We start from the raw sequence: 17199 nt of genomic DNA, 5'->3' as shown, positions 1-17199 counted from the left end.
TTAGAATATGTTCATAAAAGAAAAAAAGAGAGAAAGAGTAGAAGAAGAGAAGATACAGAATTTCTTCATAAATCTAATCCCCAGCTGATTCCTCAAGGTCCAGAGCTTGTAAGTTGCCCCCAATCTCCCTCTCTAACTCTCCCAAGGTGTAGAAATGAAAAAATGAGAAAAAATTCCAAGTTTCTGAGCTAATCTCTTATTCATATAATTTCCTGCCTTTCTAGCATGAACACTATTTTTCAATAAAGTAACCATGCAGAAGCCTTTCTGGTAAACTTCATGACTGGAACAATCACTTTGGTTTATAATAGTAGCAACGCAAAGGTAGATTGCTTCTAGTAACATGCGTTGTTCACTTTTATGCAAAATAGGAGTCACGCGCATTCTGTTTTGTTGAAGTGCTCTCTAGAACAATTACTATTTTTTGAAATAGTGATATCGCGCAGCTAGTTTTGCCTTTGGATCATGCGCGTGATCACTTTACTCAGAAATAATGGTCACGCATGGCCTATTGCTTCAAATCAGACTTAGCGTGTTTACTTTTATAAAAAATAGTGATCACGCACAAGTTGTTCTTCTCACCCTATCTCTGGAACAATTACTATTATCAAAAATAGTAATAACACATGATCTCTTCTTCATGAGCGTGGTTACTATTGTTAGAAAAAGTGGTAACGCACAAGTCAGTTCTTGAACTTAGGCTCTAGAATGATCACTTTTCTTTTAAAATAGTGATCATGCCGACAACTAGCTTTAATAATCCTTGTTCTTTGTCTCCAAAATTGCTACTTTCTTCTACATTATCTCTTGATCCTCCAACCTTATGATCTCAGCTCAGAGTTTCCTGCAAAACTAACAAAATTACATCAAAATTCTATTAAATTCACATAATTTCAATTATTAAAGACAACAATTTACTTTATTGAACATTTATATATTTTTGTGCAGTTTTCACTATCCAAATTACATTTTCTATCAAAAACAACCTAGAAAACTACATAAAAACCTAGTAAAATTTACATTTATCAATCTAACAGAGAGATTCCATGATATCAACGAAAATATCGTCTGAAAGATGAAGTTTCTTAAGTATTTCAAGATAGATATCTTAATATGAGCATAAAATCGAAAAGGAATAAAATGAAGATCTGAGCTTCGAGAAACTTACTTAGATCTGAATGAAATCGATGTTTGAGCTTGAATCTGGAAGAGATTTGAAGTCCGAGAGAGTTCTCTTTAGAGAGAGGAAGGAGAGAAAACAGAGAAAATGAAGAAAGAAGGTCGTTCGGTGAGAAATGAATGTTTTTGAGGCTGAGGTTCCTTAAATATCTTTCTAAACTCGCGCTACTTCGCTTGAGCGTTAAGATTCTCGCTTGAGTAAAATTCCATCCACACCTAAGTGAGCCTTCCTTACTGGAGCGAGACAACCAAATAGCGAGACTGCTCATTTTTTTTATATTCTCGCTTGAGCGAGATACAATCTTGCTTGAGTGAGATACAATCTTGTTTGGGCGAGCTCTACCTCATATGAGCATATTTGATTCCAAAGAGCACCCTTATCTTTCCTGTGACTCCTCGCCTGAGCGAGTTCTATCTCACTTGAGCGAGTTGCTCCCAGCCGCGAGACCCATTTCTCGTCTAAACGAGAGGACAGTTGAGACAACGTTATCTCATTTCACTTGAGCGAGAGTGTTTCAGAACATTCTCCTTTAGAAAATCCTGTGTCGCTTGAGCAAGGTCTATCTCGTTTGAGCGAGATATCTTTTATCCAAATTCTTATTTTTCCTATCCAAGAGTAACAAAATTAAGGGTGCTACAATTAATATCTAATGGTCATACAATATTAATAGTTTTTCCCTAAGTTATTACCCCTAATGGTCATACAAGGTAATAAGAAGAGAAAGCATAAAAATCTATGAACTGTTCATTTAAAAACGATTGAAAGAGAAGAACTAGGTTTTGTCCACCTAATTCTTCGTCTCGTTTTATCCTATAGATCCATTAATTATATGTAAGGATATTAAAATTTTTCATTTAAATAAAACTCTTATCACATGGTCTCACAAATATTTCAAAATGAATAAAAGGGTTACAAGTTTATATCAATTAACAGCTACAGGACCATTTCAAATACAATATTTTCAAAATAATATCTAAAGCCCTATAGTAGTTCCATCCAACCCTTCATTGAGTCTGGTGCTGATCGTCTTGATTACCTGAAAATGAATGTAAGGGTGAGTACTGTACACTACCAAACACACAAATAAGCATAGAGTCTCACCTTGCACCTATTCTGCATCATTTCTATCACAATTCATAAAATATATTCACAAGCAACAATACTACTCCTATTCAATTTAATTCAAACACTGATGCACTCACGGCATCAAACAGTTTACACACACACAAAATTAACAAACAATAATCTTGTGCACTCATTGCACGCCAACCATGCTCACGGTGGCACTGTGATCACATATTTTCACCATGAATGGTCGCCAGTTACCTCCGCCTCACTGATACCACGTGGGCAGTCACGAGTCACTCAACAAAGGTAGTGGTTAGAGGTCTAGTCAGGAAGAGAGCGTGTGGCCCGTGGTGCACCCGCTCCCACAGTCAGTGTCACCACCACTCCCTTTTCCCCAAGATATTTCTACCGTCCTCATCTTCCACACCTTTAGTGTATTGCTGAACCATTCACACCACGTTACACTGACGTTAATCACACCCCATTCACACACATTGCAATATTCATTCTCAGTATGCGGCATAAAGCCCACAGTCATGCATAATACACGACACTAGGCCCTCATTTGTTTTACAATACACGGCACAAAGCCTATATTCATTCATATTACACAGTCCTTAGGCCCACACTTGTTCACAATTATTCATTCAATATATACGGCACAAGTGCCCATACCCATTCACAATACTTGGCATATATGCCCTCATTCTATTACATGACACTTAGTATATAATCCACATTTACTTACATTTATCATGCCATCCATACCCATTTTCAACTACTTACATTATTCAATCATCAATCTAGGGTATATTAACCCAGTCACGACCAACTCACATTACATTCAAACACACAATAATTTCCATCAACACACTCATTCTTACTCTCTATCTCAATCACATTACAAAAATATAGCAACTAAACAGAATTTCACACAAATGAGATAGGGTAGAGTCCCCCCTTACCTTGGATTGAAGACCCAAACTCGAATTCAACCACGGAAGTGCTCCCCACACGAATTTTGGCCTAAATACATGGAAGGACTCTATGAGAATCCAAGGTAATCATGAAAACAGAGAAAGGGGATGAAAAATGAAAACTCTAACCATTAAAACTCACCCCCAAGCGTTCTCACACGAATTCAACCTTCAATCTTGCTCCCGAACGGCTTTGGAGGAAATTTAATCGGTAGAATAGGATTTTGGGTCTAGAGAATCGAAGAGATTTGCAAGGGAAATAGGGAAATGAAATCCCAATCCATAAACCCCTTTTGGGTCGACACACTCTCGCTGCAACGATACACTCTCGCTGTAGCGATGTCTCTTATCGCTACAACAAAAGTTTCAGACAAAATTGTACCCTGATTTCTGTAAAATCTCACTACAGTGAGATCCTTTTGCTACAGCGAGACTACACGCAGAAATGCAGCTCAAACTGTGGCTTTGTCGCTACAGCGACAAGACGATAGATTCATCCTTCTCTCCCAGTGCCCTCTCGCTACTGCGAGAAAGGCACAGTTTCATGCCTCACGCCCAGGGGCCTCTCGCTACAACAAGAATGTCCTGCTGCAACATCCCTACTTAGCCTGTTTTCAGCCCAATCAATCCAATCCAATTATATATATATATATATATATATATATATATATATATATATATATATATATACACATCCATATACATTATACCCACAAACATCATCATTACACATTCAAATGCAATTTACATCTTTCACCTTTACACACACACACACACACACATATATATATATAAACACATATACATATATCAATAATAATATTACAAAATTCAGGGCGTTACAACAGTCGCCTATGATATAATTAATTGCGGTATGTTTAAGAGTTGTCAATTCTGAACATACGAATATAGTGCAATATGGTAAACACCAATCAAAAAAAGAAATATAAAATTATCATTAATCACAAAGATCTCATAAAGTCATGTAAAGAATTCACCACAGTCCTAACTATGGATTTAGCTAGACATAATATAAAAGAAAACAAAAAAAAGATATTAAAAAATTCATAGAACTCGAAAAGTAAATACAAACTAGAAATGTCTCAAATGAAGAAGAGAGAAAAGAGCTCTTAATCTTAAGACATGCTCCCGAAGCTCTAATAGTCGTTAGCAAGTGGTCACCACCAAGGTTGAGGATGTGAAAGAGATATATAAAAGTTGTGGAAAGGATGAGATGGAAAACAAGATAAAAAAACATGATAAACAGTCACCAACCCCAGGACTTTTAAAATTTGAAATTCCCAAAATTTCTTCAAGTTGGGGTTCTCATAAGTGAGCACAGTTGTGCATGTGGATCAAAGCACCCACGTGGTGGCTGCAATGGTATGGGCAAGCTAACTGCTGCGAAACTTAATTTTTCATCTAACTTAGGGCCAAAATGCACTCAAAATTCAATTGTAGCCTTTTAATGCTAAACTACTACATAATTAATATATAAGTTAGTGTAAAACTTAATTAAAATAATAGTCATATATAAATATATTGGCTATAAAAGCATGTCAAAATATAGACTTATCACTCTCTAAGAATAATTTTAGAGAGTAGTTAATACGTAACCGCTTTCTAAAGTGTGACTTTAGAGAATTGTTCTCTTTTAATTGCTCTCCTAGTCATTGAATTATAAAGTGAAATATAATGTAGTGAATCTTACGTATTAATTTTTAGTAAATCTTATAAGTTTACCACAATTACCATTTAAAATATGAGTTAAAATTAAAAATTAAGTTTAAAGATCTGTTTTTGGTCTTTAGTTTATATTTTAATGAATTTTTTAATTTTAGTCTTTTAAATTGTTTTTAAATATTTTTGTATTTACTTTTTAAAATTGTTTTTAAAACTTTTATTTCTTAGTAAAAGTATAACTAATTAGAAAGTTGTCTCATATTAATTTTTTTTATTATGAAATAATTTTTTGTTACATCTTATCATTTAGAGAGATTGAAAATGCTGAATTTTTTAAAAAACATAGGAAGTAAAACTCTTTTTTTAAAATTAAAATCAAAATCATAGACAAATATAAAAATTTGTAATATATTTGTCTTATTATCATTAAAGATCCACGTTAATATAGTACCATTATTTTTAAGTGTTATCTTTATCCTTACTATTTTTACCATTTTGATTTTCATTATTACTTTCATTTTTGTCCAAAATAAAATAAAAAATAAGAATATAAATTGTCTCTTATTAAATTGAATAATTACTTGTATTTATAAATTTAATGCATAATAAAATTCGTTAATAAGGCTAATATTTACTTAAAGTACAGTAAAGCTGGTATGTTTTAACACAATTCCCATTTAAATATGAATTAAAATTAAAAAAACGAGTTTAAAGATCTAGTTTTGTTCTTTAGTTTATATTTATAAGAGATTTGAGTTTTAATATTTTAAAATATATTTTTTTAAATTCAACAAATTTGCTTCTTATGATAATGTAATAAATTAAATTATCATATGTCAACTTTCATGTCTTTTTTTTTTTTGCGTTACATTAATAAAAGAGATTAAAAATGTTAAATTTAAAAAAAGTCAAAGTCAAATTTATATAAATATAGAAACTGAAAGCTATTTAAGTTTTGTTAATTCTGCGTAAAGATCTAGTCACGGTCACCACTATTTTTCAGCGCTATTATTATTATTATTATTATTATTATTATTAGTGTCACAACTAAAAATTTAAAAAAAGACTAAAACCAAAAAAAAATAAAAAATTTACAAATAAAAATTTACAACCGTACCTAATAACATTAGATAACGAATTGTGCTTCAAAAGTTTCGATACATATTTTAAAAATATTGTTAGGAGTAGACATCGCTTTTGTGCTTAATCATACGCCCAAGAAATTGGTGTTTTACATAATACTTATCAAAATGAGAAGATACTCAGTACAACCAAAATTATTAAGATCGTAGTAGAAATAAAAAGGAGTTTTCCAATGAGTGTCCTAAACACAAGGTCTACACAGATTAAGTAGCATTAATAAATTTTCTTCTCTTCCTAACTACTACTGATTTCACGTCTTGTATGGGGTAACGGAAAAAAGCATTATTCTTTAACAAATACTTCATTTCATAATGAAAAATCTTTAAGCCCACTTGTTATAAAAAATTATACATTATTTAAGCAAATTTTGATCACACGGATAATGATAGGACAATGATTACTCAATTTCAATTTTCGTTACCTAACATTAACAGCCATCTAGGGGCTTTGCTGAATATAAAGCATACATGTTCCGCGAATTCTATGTAGGCGTAATCGTGGAGATTCGAGATGCCTCAACAAACACAAGGCAACGCTAACAATGACACGAGTTGGATGGTTGCTATTGAAACGATGCTGGATGCTATAGGTCACCCAGAAGTTCAATCAAGTAGCATCTCCAAGGTCCCAGACAAAATTCGCAAGCCAAATGCGGATGCATACATGCCACGTGTTGTCTCCATCGGACCCTTACATAGAGGAACTAAAAATGATCTCTTAATGATGGAACCACATAAGTGGAGTTACACGGTGAATCTTCTTAATCAAACCCAAATACCAGAAAACACCGTGGTATCAGCTGGGCCTTCGACGCTGGAAAATTGTGGCACAGACCTCTTGCAGTTGGACAATATAGTTCGTGCAAGCTATGGGGGAAACATCCACTCTGAGCCCCACGAGCTAGCGAAAGTTATGCTAGATGGTTGTTTCTTGTTAGAATTTCTTCAGAGGCATGTGGAAACCTTGAGCAAGGGTAATAATCCTAATCATGGTGGTGACCCCGTTTTCCAAAGCCAAGACATGCTCCGGGATATTTTGGGTGATATGTTACTGCTTGAAAACCAGGTACCATATTAGTTAGAATCTTACAATTCAGAATTCATGATTCACTATTCAAAATTAGCTTGACATTCACGATATGAACTGTTATTTAATAACCTTGACAGGTACCCTTCATTATTCTGAAGAAGTTGCACAGGAGAATTTTCCCTTCTGTTGTACCCCGTGAACAAGACCACAGAGTTGCTAATCTTGCACTGGCTGCACTCAGCTGCCCTTTAGTTGTCTCTCCCTCTGGTGTAGCTCACCTCCTTGATCTGGTTCACTATTCAATCACGAACGAAAATGGTAGCCATAAGACGAAGCAAGCTGAACTAGAGCTAAATCGCAGTGCCATGAGGCTTCAAGCTGAGGGAATAACAATAAGACCCGCAAATAGTGGTAATAATAATAATGGAAATGCTCAAAAGGACAACAAGCTTGTTAATAGCTTTGACTTTGTCATAAATTTCGAGAATAGGGTGCTGGAAATCTCACCGCTGCATATTAATGAATTTAAAGAAGTCATATGGAGGAACTTGATTGCTTGGGAGCAGAGCAGAATTGAGATTAGATGCAAATTAACCTCGTATGCTTTGTTTTTCCAAGGTTTGATCTGCTGTGAACATGACATTGAACTGCTTGAGCATGTCGGAGTTATAGTGAACGACTCCAAGAAGAGCAAGAAGGATTTGGAGAAGCTATTTCGCACAATCGCTGAGGGAGTTATGTACATGGACTCATGTTATAGCAAGACTTGTGACAGATTGAACAATCATAAGGGAACCAAACCGTACAAAAAATGGACTATAATGGCTTGGCATCAGTGCATGGATATATTTGCCATTGTTGTTCATTATTTGATAACCTGGTTCAGTCTTTTGAAACTGATTCATGAAGTTTTCCCTACTGGCTGGAAACTCCTGGGAGTGTTGTCTGGTGCGGCGCTGCTAGGTCTCACTGCTACGCAGACATATTATATAGTCCCCGGCCACCATTAGTGAAATCACACTATGCATGCATACTTCAAATATGCATAATATCTGAATAATTACTTAAAACATATGATTATGATTTCAAATAAATAGAACTTATGTATCATATATATGTCCCACAGACATATATGATATTAAGAAAGCAGTTTGATTAAAGTTCTCAGGATGTAAAGAACAACTAAACCTGTTGGATACAATAATCCCATACTAAATATTGGAAAAATTAGTATTGTGTACTCCTAGAGCAGCAATTAAGGCATGCTCAAGGAAGGGTATCATCGTTTATTTTATGTACAAAATTTTAAGCTTGCCAACTTAAAATTATTGGAAGAAATATCCCTAAAATTTTGCTTTTAGGGGTCTCAATTATCCAATATTAGACGATGCCAAATTCAAGGACAAAGCAGTGCGCGTTAATAACATATTTACTGCAATAATAATATAGGTAGGCCACAAACAGGACATCGCAGCCAAAATTAAACTCTAAGGAGAACATACCAAAATACTAAGCAATCAAAACCATTACAGGTATTTTCTACATAAAATACTGCTAGACACAACTATACAAGATGCTCACAGACTTGGGTCATTACAAATTTGACAAACTAATTTTCACATTTGGATTCAGCAAATAGCATCAACCTCAAGCTGCAGCAACAGCCTCAGGAGTTGCCACATGCACAACCCTGGGAGGCGTAGTACTTGTACTAGCTCCATCAGGGGGTCCAGTTTTAGCGTCCTTTTTGGTTTCTGAAGATGGGGGAGGCTTGGGCTTCATATGTGGTGGGGGATTATGCTTGAGCTTCAGTAATATCTGGCGCATTCTTGAAAGCTCAGTTGGCTTCCCTGGCTTTGGCCCCTGAATTACAACAATAGATGGCTTTTTCTCTTTCTCCTTTTTCCCTCTTTTCTCTATTGCAGGCACTTCATGTGGTATAAGTTCACCAATTGCCTTCCAGTAGTTTTTGTCAGCTTCAGCATGGAACTTTTCCCGGCTTGCCAAAAATAGCTGTCTTACAGCGAGCAATATATTAATACAGAGCCTTAATAGTTCATACAATGAAATCCGGATAGAATTATAGTTACAATATAGCCTTGAATTAATTGGTCAAATCATCACCTAACCTACTTGAAAAAAAAAAAGGTGTGGAAGAGGAAAATCAAGGTTCCTAATATTAAAATAGAAGAGACCACACCAGCGGTAGACACAGAGCTACAATACAGTACAACTGAAAATCAAAGAATATGAACAAATAGCAACTAACTCTTTCATAAACTTGCAAATAAATTGAAGGGTGAAGTTACACGTGTGACTCTCAAATTCAATCTTGTTGGAGTTGGTAACACTCTAACTTTAACCAAATGACAGTCAAACAATGAGCTAAAACTGTCAAGGATTGAACAAAGAACAGGCTCTTGAATTCAACAAAAAAAAAAAAGCATGATAATTAGGTTGAGTCCAGGTTTAATAAATCACCACTCGATAAAATATAAAATACTTGTATTCATTCTACTTGCCTGATGCACAAAACAGAACAGGCATATATATACTTCTCACTCACAATACAGTTTAAATATATTTCTCACTATCAAACTTTAAGTTACTTGTACTATAATTTACTCAATAAATATATGTTTAGGACAAAAATCTATCCTCTATGACATCAAGGCGTTTACCATTGATCAAATTCACAGTAACCTAGCATTTATCACACAGATTGCCATTGAAATTCTGACCGAACTCAATTAAAGAAGTGAATTTCAATCTGATTTATATGAAGAATTAGAGAATAAAAAGAAACAAATATTAACTTCAAAATTAACCTTCTGTCTTTCCCTGTTAGAAGCCTTGTTGTTCTCAACATTAACCTCGCGCTTTTTGTAGAACTCAATTTTGTACTCTTTCGCTTCCTCTATGATCTGCATACGCATTTCTTTCTCCTTCTTCTCCTTTTCCTCCAATCGAATCGCGTTTTGCCTGCATCATCCTCATCTTCTTCGTCATTACCACCATCGTTATCATAATCACAAACACAAAAAACAAAAGAAGTGAACAGTGATCATCGCTCTTACCTTCGCCACTCTCTCAGTGCAAACCCCCCCTCCGCCGCCATATCCGTCGGAGGAGGCAAGATCGGGCCACCGGAGGCGCCGAGACTTCCGTCCACGCCCTCCCCATTCTGCTCCGGAGAGAACGCCTCGAATCCGCTGGGGGCGGAGTAGATCGACGGCGGGGAGGGAGTCTCCGGCACCGCCTGAGAAGAGAACACGTCGTCTCCGGCGCTGTACGAGCCACCGCCGAAAATCGGGGACGAGTCACCAGCCGAGTCCTTGACTGAGTCGGCGTCGAAGTTTGAGAACGAGTCGAAGCGCTGCGACTGGAGCCGGGGATCGTAGCCGACGAAGGCGCCGTCTTCGTCGAACGGCTGGGTGGAGCTGCCAAAGGATGATGACATGGCCAGTTTCCGGCGACTGCTCCAGTTTCGGCGAAGCCCTCCGGTGAGGTGAGGTGGCGTTTCCGAATTGAAATTGCGTGTTTTATGGGTCAAGGGGTTTTTGGGAGGTGCGGTCGAGTGTATTAAAATAATATTTTTTAAAACAATTTGTTTGTTTAAGACTTTTTTCAGTCAATTTCATCTGTGCAAAGGATGAATTTTTTTAATTAAATTTTATCAAAAAATAAATTTTAAAAATTAAAATGTGTCTAAATTTTATTAAATTTGGTCAGTATAAAAATGAAATAATATTTTATAAAAATAAATAAATTTAAATAATTAAAAATAAGTGTAACATACAATCTCAATTATTTTTTTTTAACATACAAAAAAACTTATAGCAATTAAGCTTGACTAACTCTAAGTTTGGACTCTCTCAGTTCTTCTTTCTTTTCTTTTTTTATTTGATAAATTTATTTAAATAATATTATTTTAAAAATAAATTTTTATAATAAGTATATTTTAAAATAAATTTTCTGTTTAGTGCGATTTTTGGCCTAGATCAGCAAGTATATCACATCTATATTAAGGTTTTAATATACTATCGTTCACCTCTAACCAATTTTCGTCTATAGCTTGACACATGATGGAGATAGAATAAGTATGGCCAAAGTAAGAGCGTTAACTGATGGACAGTGTTAATGGTAACACGTGTTGATTGCATAAGTGTATCCACCGATCTATAACGATAGACATATCCTTAGGATAGACATATCCTTGGTCAAATTACGACAAAGCTTTTGCTTGTCAGAGTAAGATACATGTGGCTGTCTGGCACGTATTATTAGCTACTGCTTTAATATTAAGATCCAGGCTTTTATCCAATTTTGTAACACTGTATATAAAGCATTCCGCAAACGTATCTTTAAGCTGAAGAAAGAAAAAATCTACGGAGAGAAAAATCTGGGAGAGTGATTAAGGTTAGTTAAATTTCAAGTTTTATGTTATTTATTTTTTTATTATGAGTTTTAATTATTTTTAGTTTAAAAAATTTTATATTATTTATTTATATGAAATTAAATTTTTTAATTAATAATTAAAATAAAATCATATTAGTGTGATAAAATTTTTATTAAAAAATAAAATAATATATAAATAATGTCAAGATTTTATTTACATATTATTGTTGTATCTTATTATGTATAAATCATTAAAAATTTGTAGATGTTATTTAAAATTACAAAATAGTGAGAGCAAACGTAAAAATGATGTAAAATAATTTAATAAAGATAATAAATTAATTTATAATTTAAAATGTTATAAAAAAAATATGATTTGAGTAAAAATTTATAAACTATATAAATACGATTTGGCATATAAAGTTATTAATGTCTAATAAAATTTTATGGACATGTGTATTTGTGTTTTAAATAAAATAATATAATGTTAAAAAACACTGTTGGATCGGTTACGTTAGTTTTAATGCATAAATGATTTTAACAATTTTATAATGCATATAAAGTTGTTGTGTAATTTTGTTAATATTTAAATATAATTATACTAATTTTGTTGTTTTAAAATTGACGAAAAAAATTTAAAATATAGATTAATGCAGTATTATTTAATCTTGCATGGATTTTAAAATTAATTATAAACTAAGAATTATGTTAATTTGTCCTTTAAAAAATAAAATAGATATTATAAATAGAAATAAATTACTGCTGTTAAAAAATTGTACTTATTTAAAAAACTGTTAATTATGTAAAAATAGGAAATAAATATAGTTAAAAAATAATTTAATTCTATATTAAATAGAAAACATAAATTATTATTTACATAGTATAATTTAAAATAGGAAAATATAAAAGAATTTAAGAAATCATACTGGGAATTAAATTTTTAATGTTGTGATATGTTTCTAATTTGATGTTGTATATGTGAATAATTAATAAATAAGGTATGATTACATAAATAATGTATTTTTGTCATTATATGTTTGATGTAAAATTTATATGATTTAGAATAAAATTGTTAATTTTGACTAATTAATTTGTGGTATGTGTATTTAATTTGTTGTTGTAGTATGACTGATTTTGTGATAATAGTGTATTCAAATGATTGAATATTCTCAAGTAACGAGGATATTATCTTTGAAGGAAATAATAAAATGATTAAAATTGAATGTGAAATAAGTTTTGAGACATTGAAAGGAAAGATTTTAAAAAAAAATTGAAATTGTCTACTAGTTAGGTTATATGCAGATTAATTTTATGAGTTTTAGTAGACCCAATCGATAGACAATACACAGTGATGGATATATGTGATGATGAAGATATTGATTGTATGTTAAGTGCTTTTTTACAACAAAATTAGAGAAGTGCAATTGAAGTATATGCAAATATTGTGTCTAGTGAAAGTTCTTGTATTCGGTAAGAAGGTGTGGACTTAAATGTTTCACTTTTACGTGACAATAATAGTGATGATGATGAGCCTCGATTTGGATCAGGTATAGTAATGTTTTTGGTCCTATGAAAATAATATTTAATTTGTTATAACTATCTTTGTACTAACAAATTTTATGGTTATGTAGAAAGTGAATACGAGAATGAGGAAGTTGATGATAATGAAAATAAATGGGAATTTTCAACAGATAATTCATCTAATCATGCCATGAAGGGTGAATTTAACTTGATATTGAATAGTCATGAAAATGCACAACATGGAGGTATTATATATTTTATAATTTAATTTATATATTTCATGAATAAAGTATATTAAGTTGAGGATTTGCTTTTAATGCAGGCGTGATTGAAACTCCTTTTTAGAATTCAAGTCCGCATTATACTTATATTAATTAGGAACATGTTGATCAAGAAATGGATAATTTAGATGTTCATGTAGATGAAGCATGGAGGGAGGGTGATGCATTATATATTAGGCAAGTGTTTGAGTCTAAAGATGATGTAAAAATGGCTATTAAATATTTTGCAATGAAAATACATCAAAGTTATTTAGTGGTGGAATCAAAACCAACAAATCATACAAGTGGATGCTCCTAGAGAGTTAGAGCAACATTGGAAAATAATTATAACAAGTGAAAAATCATAAGATGTGGTGGAACACATACATGTGTTAATCCAATGATGTCTCTATACCATAAAAAATTAGATTCAAACTTCATTTGCTCTTGTATTCTTGGTAAGTTTTACTAAACTAATTGTCATATTTTATATCAAGATTGTAAAATTTATTAAAAGATGTTACTGAAATTGATATTCTTAATTGTAGGTATGGTAAAAGAACAACCGTCAGTGTCAATCATATTAATTAAAAAAAGAATTAATGGTCAATTTGGTTATCAAGTTTCTTACAAGAAAACATGGAAGACAAAACAAAAAGCTATTATAAAGGCTTTTGGTGATTAAGATGAATTGTATGCGAGCTTGCCCAGATAGTTAGAGCACATGCAATTACATGCTCCTGGTTCTGTTTATAAGATTGAAATCAATGACTATGTGAGAAATCACCAAGATGATGACAAATATAAAGTATTTCATCACTTATTTTGGTCATTCAAACAATGCATAAGTGCTTTTAATTTTTGCAAACCTCTAATACAAGTTAATGGTACGTTCTTGTATGGTAAGTACCGACAAAATTTATTGATTGCTACTAGTCAAAATGGAAATAACTGTGTGCTTCCAATTACATTTGCAATTGAGGAAGGGGAAACTTTGTCAGCATGGGAATGGTTTTTGGCTCTCATCCGTCTTCATATCATAGAAAAGACATGTATCTCTTTAATATCTAATAAACATCAAAGTATCAAAGGTGCAGTTTCTAATCCACATATTGGATGACAACCTCCCAATGCATATCATGTGTATTGCATTCGTCATATAGCAAGCAATTTTAATCAACGATTCAAGAATCCTAATTTTAAAAAAAGCTGATAAAACTAGGTACGTACTGGGTTATTTTTATTTACGTGGAGTTTGTAGTTCTTGTTTACATAAACAATAATACTTTGACTAATACATAAATGTCATTAGTTTTAATAGGATACACAACATGCAAACAAAGATTTGAAGAAAAACTATAGAGATTTCGTAATCAGTCAGAGGACATAAAAGTTAGATTGACTATATCTCCAAAGAAAAGTAGAGTTTGACCTATGACGATCAAGGATGATGTTATGGACATATGACAACCAATTTATCAAAGACAGTTAACAAAATTTTTAAAGGAGCGAGAAATTTGCCCATAACTGCATTGGTAAAATGTATGTATTCATACTCAGTTAAGTATTTTGTTAAGCATGGTGAAGAAGCAACGACATAACTCAATAATGATAAGAGATTTTGTCGTAAATTAATGCAAAAAATAAATAAATAAAAATCAAGAGGAAGTGTCTTCACATCAAGTTTGATGATATGACATTCAGAGAACAAGGTTTGAAGTAGAAAAGACATTTAACCCGTCATGTAACGAGGTGGTAATTAGTGGACTGTCATATTCTCCAACCGATATTGCCAATGTGAAAAGTTTCAAGCATATCGGTTTCCATACTCACATGTCATAGCTACTTGTCCATCAGTGAGTATAGATTTTTGGCAATGTGTTGATCCTGTTTATTTAATGCAATATATTGTTAATGCATACTCATTGTAGTGGTGACTTCTGGAAAATGAAAACAATATTTTAACATTCAACGAATGAAAGTTAGTACCTGACATGCAAAGAATAAGGGGGGAAAAGTTGATCAAAGTCTTCACATATTAGGAATGAAACGAATTGGGTGGACTCTTAATCATGCTAACGATGTTCCTTGTGTAGAGAAATTGGTTACAACCAATGTCATTGTTCAAGACAAAGTCAGAGCAACTAAGAATAAAGCGTAAAAGATTGTTTCCTATTTATAAGTGTGGTGATGTATGACTATTTCATTGTGTTTAGAATTAAGTTGTTGGAAATGTCACTATGTTGTGTTGTTTTGGATTCGAACCGTTTGATCAATTGTAATGATTATCTTACAAAACAATTTTTAATTTTTATGGCATATTTATTGAATTTTCCATTTTTCTTCATTTACTCATAACAAATAAAGTTGTAAGAATTTACATTAAATAAATACAAAACTATTTTAACAATGAAAGTAGGTTTATTGATTTTAAATACAAATAAAAATATGTCTTTATGTTTTTAAAAAATTACATAATTTATAAGGTTTAAAAATAAAAATTGATCATTTAAAAAATAATATGTGGCATGAGGTTAATATTTTAAATATTAAAAAAATGAAATTTTTTTAAAGTGAAAAGAGAAATTAAATAGTTTAATTAATGAGAAATTTATAATTTAGATTAAAAGTGTCAGTTTTTGAGAATAAGTAATGGTGCTTTAGTTGTAAAAGTTTTTATAATTCAGCTATCTCTTGCTATGTAATTAGGAAGTGAACATCATGCATGCATCCTATTAAATTGTTAATAATATTATATGCAAAAAATTAAGTCAGATGAGAAATGTTTAAAAGATAAACACATGAAGTAAAAGACATACACGTTATGAAGTATGGAGCACGAGAAATCTGTTATAATATTTCAAGCTGACGCATTACACAGTCCAGTTAGTGCCACTCACATATATGAATGCAAATCAAGGACACCACTGACCTCCAATTGTTCATCCCTTGAAAGCAAATGGGGGGCAATGACTCAAGTAACTCCTGACTATAAGGCTGCCACACAATTTAAAAATTGAAAAATAAAATTAATTAAAAAACAAAGATTTGAATATTAATAATATTTATTTAAGTGTTTGAAATTAAGGAATACCTCGTCCCGCTTTAGACGATCAAGTTTATATCTATAATATGTAGCATCTTTTTTCGCCTTTTTGGGCACCTAATTTACTAACCACTTAAACAATAACAAAGTAAACAAAGTTAATATAAAAATATTAAATATGCATAAATTTGTATAAAATAAGTTGATATATTATATATAATTTATGTTTTGCATTTAAAATATAGTTAATAATCTAAATATTAAAAATATAGTAAATAATTGTAGATGTTTAAATTTTAAATTAAAAATTATTGTTAGATAAAACTTATACATTTATAATTGTTATTTATAAATTAAATATTTTTGATAGTTTATTACTATTAATATAAAATAAAAAGTTTGTGCATAGAAAAAAAATATTAATATGCAACATAAAAATAACATATTATTAGTTTTGATCGGTAGGTTTAATAATATGATGATTATTAAATTTATAAATTAATAATAATTATATTTAATATTGATTATAAATTATAAATATAAATTTATTACCATTGAGAAGATTAATTTTATTTATAATTTGATAAAAAAAAGTTTTAATAATTGTAAATAGAAAATAATATAATTATTGTTCTTATACAGTTCGAACTATACATAGAGTAATAAGTATCAAAGTTTAGATATTTATAAACTAAAAATAAATAATTTTTTCTTATCTTTGAGGTTTCACAAAAGTCAACAAATTTTACCACTATCTCCAACTATTAGGAGGATTGCAAGCAAACATAAGGGAAAAAAAAGGAAAAAAAATGAATAAAGAAATGCAACAACTTGATAGGTACATTGGAGGTTCATATTGGGTAGGGCCTAAAACAAGGGGATCCTCTCGCCCCT

General features: G+C 31.8%; 2 protein-coding genes across 2 annotated transcripts; one reads left to right on the top strand and one right to left on the bottom strand.

Moving 5' to 3' along the window:
• The first annotated feature begins 6509 nt into the window (after nucleotides 1-6509).
• Nucleotides 6510-8300, top strand: LOC113851604 (UPF0481 protein At3g47200-like). Its single transcript, XM_027482127.1, has 2 exons — nucleotides 6510-7116; nucleotides 7218-8300. The coding sequence occupies exons 1-2, from the start codon at nucleotides 6562-6564 to the stop codon at nucleotides 8088-8090; spliced, it is 1428 nt and encodes a 475-aa protein (XP_027337928.1). The 5' UTR covers nucleotides 6510-6561; the 3' UTR covers nucleotides 8091-8300.
• Nucleotides 8301-8411: 111 nt separating this feature from the next.
• Nucleotides 8412-10683, bottom strand: LOC113850159 (clathrin light chain 2). Its single transcript, XM_027480560.1, has 3 exons — nucleotides 10158-10683; nucleotides 9909-10062; nucleotides 8412-9093 (listed from the first exon to the last, which is right to left on the bottom strand). The coding sequence occupies exons 1-3, from the start codon at nucleotides 10538-10540 to the stop codon at nucleotides 8728-8730; spliced, it is 903 nt and encodes a 300-aa protein (XP_027336361.1). The 5' UTR covers nucleotides 10541-10683; the 3' UTR covers nucleotides 8412-8727.
• Between the last annotated feature and the right edge of the window lie 6516 nt (nucleotides 10684-17199).

This window comes from Abrus precatorius, unplaced genomic scaffold (genome assembly GCF_003935025.1).
Source record: "Abrus precatorius isolate BTA unplaced genomic scaffold, Abrus_2018 Scaffold9, whole genome shotgun sequence".
Taxonomy (NCBI): Eukaryota; Viridiplantae; Streptophyta; class Magnoliopsida; order Fabales; family Fabaceae; genus Abrus; species Abrus precatorius.
Note: the sequence above shows the minus strand (reverse complement) of the source record. Positions and strands in the feature narration are given on the sequence as shown.